Consider the following 14,028-nt stretch of genomic DNA (forward strand, 5'->3'; position numbering starts at 1 on the left):
TGATACATATAGGGTGATGGTTGGTTTGACAAGTGGGGTGAGCAGAGGAATTTTCAGGAGCGGAGCACAAGGGAGTGCTTGAGGGAGGAGGTGAAAGATCCAGTGGCAAAAGAGTGGTTGCAAAACTCAGCAAGTGCAAGGGAAAGAGAAAATATTGTCCTTAATGGTTCTGAAGAGAAGTGGGAATCCTGTTTGGAGGAGACCTTCATGGAGTGGACAACTCTGGTGACCTCATCAGGTGTGCTAGGGGAGGAAGGAGGGAGGGAGGCCATAGGAGGCAAGTGTGTGGAGAAAGGGTTGGGTGGTGGGGTATGGGTGCGGGGGAGCGACACATGGGGGGCCCAGTATTTCCTGAGTTTTAGTAGTAAAGTGTGTGGCCAGTGCGTTGCAGAGGGATTGGGAGGGGAGGGGTGAGGAGGAGACTGTGAAACAGAGTGCTAGTGCCCTGCAGATTTTAAAGAGTTCAGTCATGTTGTTGGATGCACCAGAGCAAGCGCCTGATATGAGACCTTTTCCTGGCGCGGATGGAAAGTTTCTATTGTCTTTAGAGCAGGTGACAGGGCAGTTTGTCAGTGTGTGAACCAGAGGTCCACCAGAAGGTCAGAGAAGATAGGATGCGATGATAGGAGAGTCCAGATGGATGATGAAATCGCCCATGAGAAGTAGTTTAGAGGTGGTTGTGCGGAAAGTGGAGCATAAATCGGATCATTTGGAGAGGAACAGGGTGGTACAACCGGGTAGCCTTTAGATAGTGGCAATGGTCAGAGAGGAGGAGGAAAAGATGAACAACTTGCAAGGCAGGCTCTCAAAGGAAAAGTAAGGTTGGGTGGGTAGGAGGGAGGAAGTGCCCAACTCAGGGAAAATCAGGGCAACCCCAAAACAAGCATGGTGAGGGCGATGCTTGGAGATGAGCTTGTAGCCATCAAGGAGAAGGGAGACAACAGCAGTGACTGAGCTGGCATTGAACCACATCTCGGTAAGAGTGAGAATCCTGAGGTCAGTGTCTTCGATGAGGAGGCAGATATCGGCCGAGTGTTTGATGGCTGAGCGAGCGTTAAGTGTGGCTAGATGAACGAAGTCTCCACCTTTGAAGGTTTTCTGAGGAGGAGAACAGGTGCGCGGTACACCAGTCGGGGGGTCGAGGGAGACAGAGGGAATTGAAGAGGGAGTAGCAGATGGGGTGGTGGGGGAGGGTTGATGAGGGACGCCGGCGCCGGTCAAAGAGAAGGAAGTTGGGTTGAGGACCCTGAAACAAGATAAAGCCAATGTGATGGACATTAATGATACACCTCGATGAGATAAGGAGGGCCATAGATCTGGGGAATGCAGTTATGTCAATGACCTGGTTTACATAGAATTTGGAGATATTTGTGGTGACAACCTAGATTGCATCTTAAACACCATTTTGCTCCTAGACTGTCACATCAGTCATCTCAACTTAACTGGCAATGGGTGCAAAGGGTAGAAGCGCATTTAGGTCTCAATTTGGCGATAGTATGCTAAATGGCCCCTTTTGAAAAAGGCCTTCACCAAAACTATTTCCTACCCATGTAATCCTATGTTGTGACATGGTCTAAGTGGCTTAAGCTGAAAGGTGGACTAACTGTATTGTAGATCAATCTACTCTTATAGGTCCTGACTGCCCTAAAGTGGTAGTGTTATTTCTTTACTTAGCATTCAAAGCAGTCTGCCAGTCTCCTTGTTGTTCTATGCTTGAGGCTTCAAATGTAAAAACATCTCCAGTCGGCACGCAGATACATTTGGGTGGGTGAACATTGGAAAAACATGAGGGGTAACAAGTTTGTTACATTTGTAAGGTTATTATTTAAGAAGGAGAGATTGCTCTGCTGTTCAGAGATTGAATATCTCCACCCATATACAGAACAATGTGCATGTATAACAATGATCTTCATATGAAAAATGATCTTTCGTTTTATCACTTTCCTTAAGGCTTGGCTTTTTATTCAATGGAACATGTCTTCCCAGCCATTTTCATCTGTTAAATATGTCAATGCTATTCTATCTGTAACACTAAGAAGTCACAAGTGGTATTTGTTGCAATTAAAACATTGAAAAAACATAACTGAACAAACACACGCAGCTCACAAATAGTAGCACACTTCCTCACAATCTAGCATTACACAACACTACATACCATTGAAAAGGCGATTGTCACTAAAGCAGGACTAAAATAATATGCTCTGCAAATTTCAATCCCACGTAAACAAAATATTTTGCAGCAAAAGTTTGATTGTACCACACATGTCATCTCTGCATAGCTTCTGTCAACCTAGACAACTACCATAACAAAGTTTAATAACAATTAAAAGGTACCTTCTAATAAGTCTGATGTGGATCCTAAGCAGTATTCCATTACAAGCTGTTGAAAAGGGAAAAAACAAATAATTTGGCATATAACAGCACAATTTACATATAGTACAATGAAGTAAATTGATGGATTCTCCTTTACGGATCAACATGATTATTGCTTTTCATTCATAAATCCAAAGTAGAAGAACAAGTTACTTCTTACCTGGTAACGTTCTTTCGACGGGATGTTCCTCCGACGTATTCCTTATCTTTGATAATACGTTTCCAGCTTGCTGGCCTCGGAAATGTTTTCTGTAGAGGGCGCTGCGCGTCGACGTCCGCCGAGTCGATGTCCCTCGCCGATGCCACCGACGTCACCATGCCCATAAATAGCCACGCGCTGCGTCCGTTGCTCAGTCCCGTTTTGTAGCATAAGAAAAGTCATGCCTGAATTGGTTAGTGAGCTTGAAGGAGCGTAAGCTGCAACCACAAGGGAAGTTATCACTGCGGGGATGGATGGGAGGGGCAATAAGGAATACGTCGGAGGAACATCCCTTCGAAAAAACGTTACCAGGTAAGAAGTAACTTGTTCTTTGAAGGGATTGTGTCCTCCACCGTATATCTTATCTTTGATAGACTCCCATAGCAGTGGCATGTAATTGGAGGTGGGAGTGATAGTGTTATGTATCCCTTTAGGGATGGACCAAATGTAATACGGACTTGCCAAATCAGGTCTCTTGAGCAGTGGAGGAATCCAGATTGTAAAATTTTGTGAATGTATGTGCGGACGACCATGTGGCAGCCGCACATATGTCCCAGACCGGTACCCCTCTCTGGAGAGCCGAAGAGGCTGCGATACCCCTGGTTGAATGAGCCCTGAGATTTTGGGGTGGCTCTTTCCCTGCTAGTCTATAACATTCCAGGATGGCCAAAATAATCCACCTGGAGATGGTTTGTTTTGTTATGGGTAGTCCCAACTTGTGACCTGAGTATCCTACAAACAGTTGGTCTGCTTGCCTGATCCTAGCCATTCTGCTGATGTAAAAGCTGAGAGCTCGCCTAGGGTCCAGCCTATGTAGCCTTTCCTCCTCTTTCCCCGGATGGGGAGGAGGGTAGAATGAAGGCAAGGTAATTTTCTGAGTAATATGAAATTCAGAAACCACCTTTGGGAGGAAATTAGGATTCACCTGTAGGACAACTTTGTCCTTGTGGAAGATTGTATGTGGGGGTTTACAGGAGAGAGCTTGTAGCTCACTCACCCTCCTAGCAGATGTTAGTGCTACCAGTAGGACAGTTTTAAGCGTGAGAAATCTCAGCGCACAAGAGTGAAGTGGTTCTAATGGAGTGCCCATTAAGAAGTTTAAGACTACATTTAAAGTCCCATAAGGGAACCTGGAATGGTTTTGGAGGGTAAACATTAGACACTTGAGAAATTGTACCACTAGAGGAATTTTTAAATATGATGGTTCCTCCGCAGAGCGCTTGAAGATAGAAAGCGCTGCGAGATAGCCTTTTACAGTGCCAACTTGAAGGCCTGAGTTTGCCAAGTAGAGTAGAAACGATAACACCGTTGGTGTACCACATAAAAAAGGGTCGATATTCTCTTCCCTACACCAGCTGCAAAACTTGTTCCAACGGCAGCGGTATAAAGACTTTGTTGCTGGTCTTCTGGCCGACAGCAACACCTCCATGACGTCATCAGGGAGATCCCAATCCTTGTACCTCAACCTTTCAGAAGCCAAGCGTGAAGGTTGAGGGTTCTGGTGTCTGGATGGAGAACCTGACCTCCCTTCTGCGAGAGAAGATTCTCTTTGAGTGGAAGACGGATTGGAGGACAGATGGACATATCTAGAAGGTCCGGGTACCACGTTCTCCTGGCCCAATCCGGGGCAATTAGGATCATGGCTTTCCGGAATCTTCTCAACCTCCTAATCATTTGAGGAATAACCGGGACTGGTGGGAACGCGTAAAGGATTAGAAACTCCCAGTCCACTACGAACGCATCTCCTAGAGCTCCTCTCGGGGGAAATTCCCTTGAACAGAACAGATCGCACTTCCTGTTGGTGCTTGTGGCGAACAGATCCACCTGAGGGGTTCCCCAAAGGGCGAAGTTCCCTTGAAGGACTTCCTGAGCTAGCTCCCACTCGTGGGAGACTGTGCTCTGCCTGCTCAGAGCGTCCGCTGTCAAGTTCTTCTCTCCGACTAGGTGGACTGCCGATAGAGAGATTCCTTCTTGGATTGCCCAAAGCCAGAGCTGCATTGCCTCTCTGCACAGTGGCAGTGATCCTACGCCTCCTCTTTTGTTGAGGTAGTGCATGGCCACCGTGTTGTCCGTCATTATCAGGACATTTCTCCCCTGTACTGATGGCAGGAAAGCTTTCAGCGCTAGTCTGATCGCTCTCAGCTCTAATAGGTTGATGTGTAGTCTGGACTCCGATGGAGACCAACGACCGCTGATGGTCAAGTCGTTGGCATGGGCTCCCCACCCCGTGAGTGAGGCGTCTCTGACTATTGTTATCTCCGGCCATGGTTGCCAAAACAGTTCTCCTTTCAAGATGTTCTCTGGATAGGCCCACCATTGAAGGTCGCGGGCTACCTTGTCCGGAATCCGGAGGAGATCTGTCATTCTCCCTGAGAATTGTGACCACTGACTTCTCAGTGCCCACTGAATAGATCTCATTCTCAGGCGAGCCTCTGGCACAAGGAAGATGCAGGATGCCATGAGGCCTAGCAACCTCAAAAAGTCGAAGGCTGGGAGACGTTGGGCATTTTGAAACTTAGTGACCATCTTTAGAATATCTTGAGCCCTCACCTCTGGTGGCGAGGCTTTTCCCAGGGAAGTGTCCAGGACCGTTCCAATGAACTGGAGTCTCTGTGATGGTATCATCTGTGACTTCTTTAAATTGAGGGAGAAGCCCAGTCTGTGAAGGAAGTGGCAGACATAATCTAGCTGGGTCTGGGCCTGTTCCGAAGATACGGCCCTGATCAGCCAATCGTCCAGGTAGGGGTAGACGTGGATCCCTTCCCTCCTTAGACTCGCCGCCACTACCGACATCAGCTTGGTGAAGACCCTCGGGGCGGAGGTCAGCCCAAATGGCAGAACTCGAAATTGATGAGAGCCGCCAATTGCGAACCTCAGGTATTTCCTGTGCTTGAGATGGATTGGCACATGGAAATAAGCATCCTGAAGGTCCAGAGATACCAGCCAGTCCTGGAGCTGGAGGGCCTGAAGGATCTGAGAGAGAGCTACCATCTTGAACTTGTCCTTCCTGAGGAACTTGTTCAATCCTCGTAAGTCCAGGATGGGTCTCAGTCCTCCGTCCTTCTTTGGTATGAGAAAGTAGGGGGAGTACCAGCCCGTGTTCCTGTCCGCTACAGGTACCGGTTCTATGGCACCTTTCTCTAGCAGGTCTATAATTTCCTGCAAGAGGAGCAGATCTGGAACTTTTAGAGAGCTGTTCCCCGGTGGATGACTCTGAGGGATATGTAGAAATGGTAGGCAGTAACCTTGGGCAACTGTCTCCAACGCCCAAGCATCTGACGTAATAGCTTGCAATCCCGTCAGATGGTGAGTTAACCTGCCCCCTACAGGTGTATTGTGTGGGAAGGCCTCAGAGTGGTTTGGGGGCGGCTGGTGCAGATGCCGAGGGTAAAGAGGCACCTGCTGCTGCTGCGGTCTTAGTACTTTTGACCCGTCCAACTCGGGTGGATCTCCTTTGGCCTCTTTGAGCCGGCTGTCCTCTGCCTTTCCCGAATGCGGAATAATAGCGAAAGGACTTCCCTCTCCCAGAGGTTCCTGAGGGGCGAAAAGGAGTTTGGCGGATAGCAGCTCCTAAGGATTTTGCTGCTGCTTTAGAAGTCTAACTTTTCCAGACTGTCATCAGCCTTTTTCCCGAATAATGAAGAGCCGTCAAAGGGCATATTCAAAAGTCTGGCCTGTACATCAGGGGCAAAGCCCGACTTTCACAACCACGCATGCCTGCGGATTGTTGTACTTGCAACCATGGCCCTGCTGATACTGTCAGCGGAATCGATGCCAGTTTGAAGTGATTTGCACATGGCATCTTTGCCATCTTTAATAATGTTAAGGAAGGCTTCCTTTTCCTCTCCTTCGGGTATGCAGTCAGCCGCTGATGAAGCACACTCCCATAGTGTGTGACTGAACCTGGCGAGCGTACAGGTGGCGTTGATGGACTTCAACGCCATACTACTGGCAGAGAAGACTTTCTTTGCCATAGAGTCATACCTCTTATCTCTATCCTGTGGGACAGTAGGGTAAGGGGTCCTACTGCTGGATGAAGTTGCCGCTTGAACTACCAGGCTCTCTGGGTCGGGTGTTTTGACAGGTATTCAGGGTCAGCAGCCACTACCCTATACTTGGTTGACAATCTTTTATTGACTGCAGGGATAACTTCAGGAGTTTCCCAATTAGATGCAATTTTTGTTTGTAAGGCTGTATGGAAGAGGACCACCGGGTCCTCCTGTGGGCCTTTGTCCAATATATCTGTTAGGTCATCCTGGTGGAAAACAGGTGAAGGCGCAGACCAACCCATAAACTCAATTATTCTTGCCATCAGGGTTCTATATGGTGTTTCGGCATGTTCCCCTGGGTCTGGCTTAAATTCCACTTCTGGGGAAGTGTCCAGCCCACTTGCCTCATGTAGGGACTCCTGTAGCTCCTTCAGCCTTCTTAGAGGTGAAATCCTCTGCAGTAGGCAGTGTGGTCTGTAATCCGAATGTTTCCTGGTCAGAATCTTCCCCTTCCTCATAAATTGAAGAAAGTCCAGGGTATTCTGACCTCTGAAATGGAGTAAACCCCATTTCTAAGGCAGAAGGAGCCAAACTCGTCGTTATTGGACGAGAAAACGTCGATGTCGTCGACGCCGATGTAACAGGCTTCGAAGGCGCCGAATACGGCGTCGAAAAAACTGGAATGGGACTCAAAGAACTCGAGAGGATCGGGATCCTACTCGAGGGCATCGACGACGGTCTCGGCGTCGTGCCGGAGGCCCTTGAAATCACCATTGGCTTTGGGGTGGCCTTGGTCCTCTCTTTCATCGGCGTCGACGTCGAGGAACCCTTCGACAACGGCGTTGATGGCGCTGATCCGTGCGTCGAAGGAATCCTCGACGACGGCGAAGACGGTGCTTTCTTACCCGATGGCTCATGGCGCTCTCGGGTGGAATGTTTCGCCGGGTGCTGCGACTCACGGCATTTTGATTTTTTGGGTTTTTCACCTGGGGTATTCACCCTCAGCTGTCTTCGAGGGGGTCGAGGCCGCGTTCTCGAAGACGCTTAACATTTTCTTTCTGAATTCCTCCCACTCAGCTTGAGAACTGTGTTTGGTGGGACAGGAGACTCTTTCTGGGGACCCAGAAGACGACGAGGAATGGGACCTTCGACATCTCTTTTTGGAGTGTCTAGATCTCGACGAATGATGGGAGCTGCTTCGAGATCTAGAATGGGAATGTTTGACGGCGAGGAGACGAATGCCTCGGCTCAGCCGACGAAACTTTCGAGGAGGTTTTAACTGACTTACCTCTCTCGAGCTTCCCCTTTGGCTCCTTCAAGGCTTTCGCCGCCATGGACATGCAGTCCTCACTGAACTGAGCAACGACGTTCCGAGGCCCCACGAAGCACGGAAAAACGGAACTGAGCAACGGACGCAGCGCGTGGCTATTTATGGGCATGGTGACGTCGGCGCCGATACGGTGGCCGTCGAGGGACATCGACTCGGCGGACGTCGACACGCAGCGCCCTCTACAGAAAACAATTCCGAGGCCAGCAAGCTGGAAACGTATTATCAAAGATAAGGAATACGTTGGAGGACACAATCCCTTCGAAAGTAACATTACTGGAGTTCTATTCCATGTTTTTATATGAGAAGAGTTAAACAAAAAGTATTTATACACTGCACATTGTGGAGGGCTACAATAGTCTGTTGCTTGGGAACAAAGAATACATCATGAAATGTTATCAAAACACTATCTTAACTAAAAAGGAGAAGAAACTATTGCAATACAGACAAAAGCAGCTGCTATGGGCCATTGCAATTACTTACCCAGCTCTGTACATTTAAAATAAAACGTAAATCCCCAAACCATTTAATATTCATCATTTAAATAACCAGTATTATGATGGTGCATTAAGGCGGCATTACTAATGAATTAATTTTTACAATCACTTCACAAGATTGACCGCTTTCAGACCTTGCGTAAAGGAATGTTCGGACCCTTGCCCCTTAATACGAGGAATCAGTCCAAACGTTCCACACCCCATGGTGATCCATTAGAACAGTTTATTATGGAGTATCACTTGCATCTCAGTGCCTTTACCACTGTGACGCAATATGTTGGGCAAAGTTTGAATGCAGTACCCTCTGGAAACACTAAAAACAACTAGGACTACAGGTGTAGGCAACCCAATCATTGGTATAAGCTTGTACTATACAGTTTTGGTAGTATGTTGAGCAGCCAGGCTTATCTCAAGAGGGGAAACGTCAGCTGTAGCTGAGTTACAAAGATTCACAGTGACAAGTATTAAAATAAACTCGTACACTCAAGGTTTCTTGCATAAACAATTTATCAGTCAGTTATAAAGCCTTGTTCAGAATGGAGCAATAGAATAGTAACACAAATATACTTGAATACTTTACACAGAGTTTCTGGATCAGACAAGAGCCTTTTTTTAGGATGGCACACAGACAAACTACACCCACAGGTGACTTCAGTAACAAGGGTGTTGGGGACATTAATACCTTATGGTTGGCATGCAGAATACTCTTTAAAAATTAAGTTAAAGGCAAAAGTTATTAGAACACAAGAAATATAAATAGTCATAAGCTGGACAAATACTTCAGGTAGCTCTGAGAAGAGTCATTCAATTCAATAGGCTAAGCCAAAGTCAATAGGCCAAAGTCTTTGTATAGGATGCAGCACTTCAGGTAAATAAATGGAAAAGTCTTTGCACAAGTTCTTAGGAGTCTATGAAAACAAGAAGAATCAAACCTAGGGCCACAAGCTTGTTAGGTTTGTGAGTTGCAGATGTTACAAGCACTTCCACATTAAGAGGCAAGTTAGTTTTTACAGTACCTTAGTAAAGAAGAAAAAGATGCAGCTGAAGACTTCTGTTCCTGTACAGCTCTGCAGCTCACTGTTCCTGGGCTTCAGTCGTGTGGACAAGAGGGAGGACGCTGGGTGTCTCCTGCACTGCACTGGCACGCTCAAAGCTGGTAACCAGCAAACTTTACTTTCAGTGGCTGTTTCGCATTTCAGCTCCTTGCGGTACAGCAAATAGCAATAAGCGCTGTTCCTGGCTGTCAAGGTGGACTATACTCACATCGGAGGTCCCGCACTTGACTGAGGGGGGTCAGGCTTGGTCAGTCCTGCTTTGCGGGAGTCCGGAGGATCTTCCAAAAGCTTTAGGCCAGCTTACACGCAACGCACACAATCTGGTGTCCCTATCCCTGGCTCTACGGTTTCCTGCAGCAACTCTGAGGAAATTCAACCAGCGCTGCGATGGGTATCCAGGTGGCTTACTTGGGAGTTGATTGGTCCTACCAGCTGTCGTCCTTTGCAGGGCTTCTCTGTCGATGCAAACTTGCCGATTCGGACCTGCTACAGCACTTCACCAGGCAAACCAACGATCCAGGATTTGCAGCAGCCATCCTCTTCAAGCTCTTTTTCGGTTCCTTCGTCCAGTAGTCGACTCTGCCTTCCAAGCCAAGAGACTCGCTTTTTATTCAGTTCTCTCCCATTCATTCCAACCTAGCTGCCACTCACCCAGCATGGTGGCTGTCCATGCCGGACAGTCAGCCAGCCAATCACCACAGAGTGCATTTGGGTCTCCGAGGAGACGAAGTACAGGGAGTTTCGGGTACCTCCCTCACTTCCCGACTACCCCAGAAACTCTGAGCCAGAGGCGGGTTTCACTCCTAAAGACCGCCAAAGGCGAATGAACAAAGCGACCAAACCTGGTTTGGTGTGCAGAGAAAAACTCGAGAAGGACCTTTCCACACGGAAATGGCGAAAAAAGAAGACCAGGAACCGTTTTAACAAAGGAGGCTCAGGCGCCATCTTGAAAAACATGGCTCCTGCAATTTAACGTTACCAGAGCTGCGAACAGTTTGAGGTCGGGGTAAATCATAGTTCATTGTAAAACCACTGCCACCAGCCATTCTGAGAGGAAAGGGTAACATTTGACTGTTACATGAGTAACTAGACATAGGGGATACTAAGTAACCCATCCAGCACTATTGTAAGATAGGGTGTGCTGGGTCTAGAAATGTGCAGGACTAAATGAAGTCAATTTCACTCCTCTGTTCTGGGAAACAGTAGTTGATCCCAGAGACGGTATTTAAACCTTGGGAAATCTGGAAGACTTCCCTGTCGCACTGCACTGAAGGTGCTTTGTGACAATTGTAAAAGATGATTCCTATGGAGTTGATTAGACTCAACAAAAAATAAAGTGTATAAACTCACATCAAAATGCATGTGAGTGGGAAAAAGGCTCATGCTCTTCAGGAAAAAAAATAAAATCCTCAAAATCCAGCAAAGTTCGTGGGGGTCTCTAAGGTAGAGGGAATTTTGCACATTTTTGAGAATTCAACCTAACACGTGGTCATACTTTCTGGAGAGACCATCAGCATTTTGGTGATTACACCCTGACCTGTGTTCAATGGTAAAATCAAACCCCTGTAGGCTGATTGACCATCTTAACAATTTAGGATTTCCCCCCGTTCATCTGCATTAACCATTTCAAGAGTTGGTGGACCGTTTGAATCACAAAAGTAGATCCATACAAGTATGGTCTTAACTTCTTCAAAGACCACACAATGGCAAAACATTCTCGTTCTATGGTTGCCCACCTTGTTTCAGGTTCCTTCATTTTTCTGATAAAGCAGATTGGGTGTTCCCTGCCTTTCTCATCCAGCTGAATCAGAACTGCATATATACCTGTATTGGAAGCATCTGTCTGTACAATAAAGGATTGGCTGTAGTCGGGAGCTTTTAAGACATGAGATTGACAACGGGCTTTAAGTCCTTCAAATGCCTTAGTGCACTCATTCCACCTGACCTTCTTGGGGAATTTGGGTGAGGAGATCATATTTAAAAGGGAGAAGATATGGTCCCATAGTTCTCTATGAAGTTCCTATAATAACCAGTGAGGCCTAGGGAGGATCTCACTTGGGTTTGAATAGTAGGGGTGGCCCAGTCTTGTACAGCTTGTACTTTGCTAGGCAACGGCCTATTCCACGTCCTCCTACCTCATGTCCAAGGTAGATCACTTTACTCTGACCAATTTGACACTTACTTGCCTTTATGATCAGATTGGCCTGCTCAAGAGCCTGCAATACATATCCTAAGTGGTCAATATACTCTTTCCAAGTAGGGCTGAACACTGCAATGTCATCCAAGTATGCCAAGCAGAAGTCCTCCATCCCATTCAGAACATGATTCACCCTCCTTTGGAACGTAGCAGGTGCATTTTTTAATCCAAAAGGCACAACCTTAAACTGGTAGAGGCCTGCTGGGGTCGAAAATGCAGTTCTCCCTGGCATGGTCTGTCAGAGCTATTTGCCAATAGCCTGAGGTTCGGTCAAATGTACTGGGGTACTTGGCTGAACCAAGCTTGTCCACCAGTTCATCTGTCCTAGGTAAAGGATGGCCATCAGTCTTCGTAACTGCATTAAGGGCTCTATAGCCTGCACAGAAATTCAACTCTTTGGATCCTGCCTTTGGTACTAGCACAACTGGACTAGACCAAGGACTAGTAGATGGCTCTATTACCTCGAGATCAAGCATCTTTTTGACCTCTTCCTTTATGTTGGTTCTTACATGGTCGGACATTCTGTAACCTCTGCTTTTAACAGGTAAATAGTCACCAGTGAGAATCTCATGCTGGCCCAAAGGGGTCAAGCTTGGTGATAGTGAAAACAGAGGGGCAAACTGATTTAAAAGAGCTCTGCACTCCTCCTGTTCTAGTGTCAGATCAGAAGAGAGATTAACCCCTTCTATCTTTCCATCTAAAGGTTGTCCCCTGAGGAGGTCAGGTTGAGGCTCACTCTCCTCCTGATCAGAGGCTAGAAGCAAAGCTCCCAGTTCTGGTCTCGAGACATAGGCCTTTAGTCAGTTGGTGTGAAAGACACTGGGGGCCTCTTTAGGATTGCCTAAGTCCACCAAATAATGGACACCTCCAAGTTTTCCCACAATCTTGAAGGGTCCAATCCATTTGTCCTGTAGGGCCCTCTGCGTTGTAGGTATCATAACAAGAACTAGCTGGTCTTGAGCAAACTCAACCATGTTGACCTTCTGGTCATGCCAATGTTTCACCAGAGCCTAACCTGCTTTCAAGTTTTCTGAAGCTTCTATCATCATGTGTGTCATTCTCCTTCGGAAATCTAACACATAGTCAGTGACTCTCACTGGCTTGTAGGAAGGAGCACTCTCCAACTTTTCTTTGATTAGGGCCAATGGACCTCTAACTGGATGACCATAGAGAAGCTCAAAGGGACTAAATCCAACCCCTTCTTGAGGGACTTCTCTATAAGCAAAAAGAAGGCATGGAAGTAGAAGGTCCCACTTTCTTCTGAGGGGTTGTTTTAAAGCACCTATCATGCTCTTCATAGTTCTATTAAACCTCTCTACCAACCCATTCGTCTGGGGATGGTAGGCAGTTGAGAACTTATAGGTCACTCCACAGTTTTTCCACATGGTCTGCATGCAGTGGGACATAAAATGGGATTCCCCGTCAGAGATAACCTCCTTAGGAAAACCTACTCTGGTAAAAATACCAAGTAGGGCCTTAACAAAGGCCTGAGCAGTAAGAGTCCTCCTAGGTATAGCTTCAGGATACCTGGTAACACGGTCTACCACAACCAATATATATCGGTTGCCTGAAGATGTGGGAGGGTCTAAGGGACCAACAATGTAGATTCCTACCCTCTCAAAAGGAACTCCCACAGCTGGGAGGGGCACTAAAGGTGCCACATTCTTGGCTCCACTCTTGCCAGTCATCTGACAAGTGTGACAGTTCCTACAGAATTTATCTACATCAGACCCCAATTTAGGCCAGCAGAAATATAGAGAAATCCTTTCCTTGGTCTTCTTAAAACTTAAGTGACCAGCTAAAGGAATCTCATGGGCTAACTGTAGGAACTGAGGTCTCACCTCCTGGGGCACTACAAATCTCCTGCAGTCTCCTGGGGTAGACTCAGTAGGTTCACTGCAGAGAAGGCCATCCTCCCAGTATAACCTGTGCTTCCATGGCTCTTGCCCTTCCAGCTACAAAGCTGCCTGTTGGTGAAGTCCTTTAAGAGAAGGACACTTTGACCTCTGCTGAAGTCTGCCCTACAGGGGCACCTTCTGCCAGTAAAGACTGCAGCTCAGGATAGTCTTTAGGATCCAGATCTCCAACAGGGGGACAGTCTTCTTCCAGCTCTGAATCTCCAGTAGCTGATTCAACCTCTCCTGGTTGGTTCTCATACTCCGCCTCAGCTGGTGAAATAGTCACAGGTGTGACTTTGAAATGTCCTCTCGGGGATGTCCTTGTTAGATGCACAGGAGTGCTATCTTTCTTGTTTCCTGAGCCTTTGGGTTTCCCCTTGGTCTCCATGGAAATAGAAGCTGGCTTTTCCTGTGGAATGGGTGTTCTATATTCTTCTGTAACAGCCCACTAAGAGTCATTTAAAGTGAGCTCTCTGGCCTTCCTTGTCTCCTT

At 47.1% G+C, this 14,028-nt stretch overlaps 1 protein-coding gene across 1 annotated transcript in view; it reads right to left on the reverse strand.

Annotated features, from left to right (window-relative positions):
* The window catches only part of TAOK1 (TAO kinase 1), a 1,754,180-nt gene that overhangs the window by 1,282,943 nt on the left and 457,209 nt on the right, over positions 1–14,028 (reverse strand). Inside the window, exon 5 of the mRNA XM_069615276.1 lies at positions 2,335–2,380. Coding sequence (XP_069471377.1) covers positions 2,335–2,380 — 46 coding nt within the window. The remainder of the gene's footprint in view (positions 1–2,334; positions 2,381–14,028) is intronic.

Source organism: Ambystoma mexicanum, chromosome 9 (assembly GCF_040938575.1).
Source record: "Ambystoma mexicanum isolate Mex_15411 chromosome 9, UKY_AmexF1_1, whole genome shotgun sequence".
Classification (NCBI taxonomy): Eukaryota; Metazoa; Chordata; class Amphibia; order Caudata; family Ambystomatidae; genus Ambystoma; species Ambystoma mexicanum.